The sequence below is a fragment of the Salvelinus sp. IW2-2015 genome, unplaced genomic scaffold (assembly GCF_002910315.2).
Source record: "Salvelinus sp. IW2-2015 unplaced genomic scaffold, ASM291031v2 Un_scaffold5399, whole genome shotgun sequence".
Lineage (NCBI taxonomy): Eukaryota > Metazoa > Chordata > Actinopteri > Salmoniformes > Salmonidae > Salvelinus > Salvelinus sp. IW2-2015.
In genome coordinates, this window is record NW_019946664.1 from 7981 (window position 1) to 9972 (window position 1992).

Here is a 1992-nt window from a genome sequence, read left to right on the forward strand (position 1 = left end):
TGGCGCAGCATGGCCACTGCCAGTGTCTAACTCCCTACAACCCCACATATTTCTACATACCATATCCCAGCCTGTCTCCATCAGCCAGGGAACCTCATGCCTAAAACATCCACCGGACCCTGAAACCCCGAATGAGACTTTTGTTCCCAGACTCAGGGAGAGTCCATGAATAACAAGCCTTCYAAARGGTAGAMGCCAGKCGAAATAAKACACCTTCGAAACGGTAGAGGCCAGACAAAATAACACGCCTTCGAAARGGTAGAGGCCAGACYAAATAACACGCCTTCYAAACGGTAYAGGCCAGACGAAATAACACGCCTTCAAAACGGTAGAGGCCAGACYAAATAACACGCCTTCYAAACGGTAYAGGCCAGACYAAATYACACGCCTTCGAAACGGTAGAGGCCAGACAAAATACCAAGTTGCAGAATGTGCTCTGATTGCCCTTCCCTCTCTGTTAAAAGCCTTCCAAAAGTCGCACAGCCAGATATAAATACAGGTTAGAGGTCTTCACAGGTTCCGAAACGGACTTGGGGCTTTCCTACCCAGACCCAATATGCATAATCTTTTTTAAATAGAGACCCGTTCCAAACGGACCCGAGGGAAGCAGCAGATTTTTTTTTTTTTAAGCTACTTTATTAGCCAGAGCTGATAAAGCCTGAGAGGAGAGAGAGACAGCAACCAAGCCAACTCGCACCATAGTAGACTTAATATCTGCCATAGCTAGGTTATTTATCATCAAATATGATTACATAGTACCTGTCGTGACCGCATCAAACCAGGAGAAGCTAGTCAAGCGCTAATTGAGGCTGCAGTGAAGTATACGCTTCCTCATCCTACAGTTACAAATAATAACAGAACATTAAGNATCAAACCAGGAGAAGCTAGTCAAGCGCTAATTGAGGCTGCAGTGAAGTATACGCTTCCTCATCCTACAGTTACAAATAATAACAGAACATTAAGTAGCAGCCTACCTGTTTGGCTCTTGGTCGTTGTAGCCTATTCTTCTCCTTTAACTTTTAATTCCATCATTTTAATTCCTTCTTTAATTGATTAGATGGGGAGAATGGGGAGGTTAAGGATGATTTCAAGGGGGAAGAATGGGGAGGTTAAGGATGATTTCAAGGGGGAAGTATGGGGAGGTTAAGGATGACTTCAAGGGGGAAGAATGGGGAGGTTAAGGATGATTTCAAGGGGGAAGAATGGGGAGGTTAAGGATGATTTCAAGGGGGAAGGATGTGGAGCTTAAGGATGATTTCAAGGGGGAGGGATAGGGATGTTAAGGATGATTTCAAGGGGGAAGAATGGGGAGGTTAAGGATGATTTCAAGGGGGAAGGATGTGGAGGTTAAGGATGATTTCAAGGGGGAGGGATGTCTGTCTCACCTCTCGGCCACGTTCCTGGCGGTCTGTAGGAAGCGAGCGTGGTCGTTCTCCTTCAGGCTGTGTTCTGCCTGGGTGATGAGGGCTCCGGAACGTTCCAGACACTGTCTGCAGTTAGCCATCTGCTGGGCCAGCTTTCGCAGCTTCATCACCTGAGACAGATAACACACACACACACCACACACACACACAGACACAGACACAGACACACACACACACACACACATTCACACACACATAACACACACGCAAACGCGCAAGCACACACACAGTGACAGAGGAGATAGAGGTCAGGAGGGTTTGGATACTGGGCAGAGTATTAGGAGGGCATCTGATAATCTATATAACTCTATTGTGGACACATTGCACAACAGAAGAGGATATAACACACGTCTATTGTTTTCTACTGTATTTTATCATAATACGACTTGAGGGGGATGTTTTCACGTGGTCAGCATGTGTGTTTGTTAAATCAACAGCTGGTCATGTTGTCTCGGTTACGGAGGTGACGTTCAAAACAGAGGGCCAAATATCCTGGATTTCATTGTGTGGTCTGCAAAAACAAAGTCTGTGTCTCTGTCTGTGTCTCTGTCAGTCTGTCAGTCTGCCT

General features: G+C 46.1%; 1 protein-coding gene across 1 annotated transcript in view; it reads right to left on the minus strand.

The window, feature by feature from the left end:
* LOC112078216 (probable E3 ubiquitin-protein ligase MID2) overlaps positions 1-1992 on the minus strand; it is an 8493-nt gene that overhangs the window by 2192 nt on the left and 4309 nt on the right. The window contains exon 2 of the mRNA XM_024144516.2: positions 1386-1534. Within this exon, the coding sequence (XP_024000284.2) occupies positions 1386-1534 (149 nt within the window). The remainder of the gene's footprint in view (positions 1-1385; positions 1535-1992) is intronic.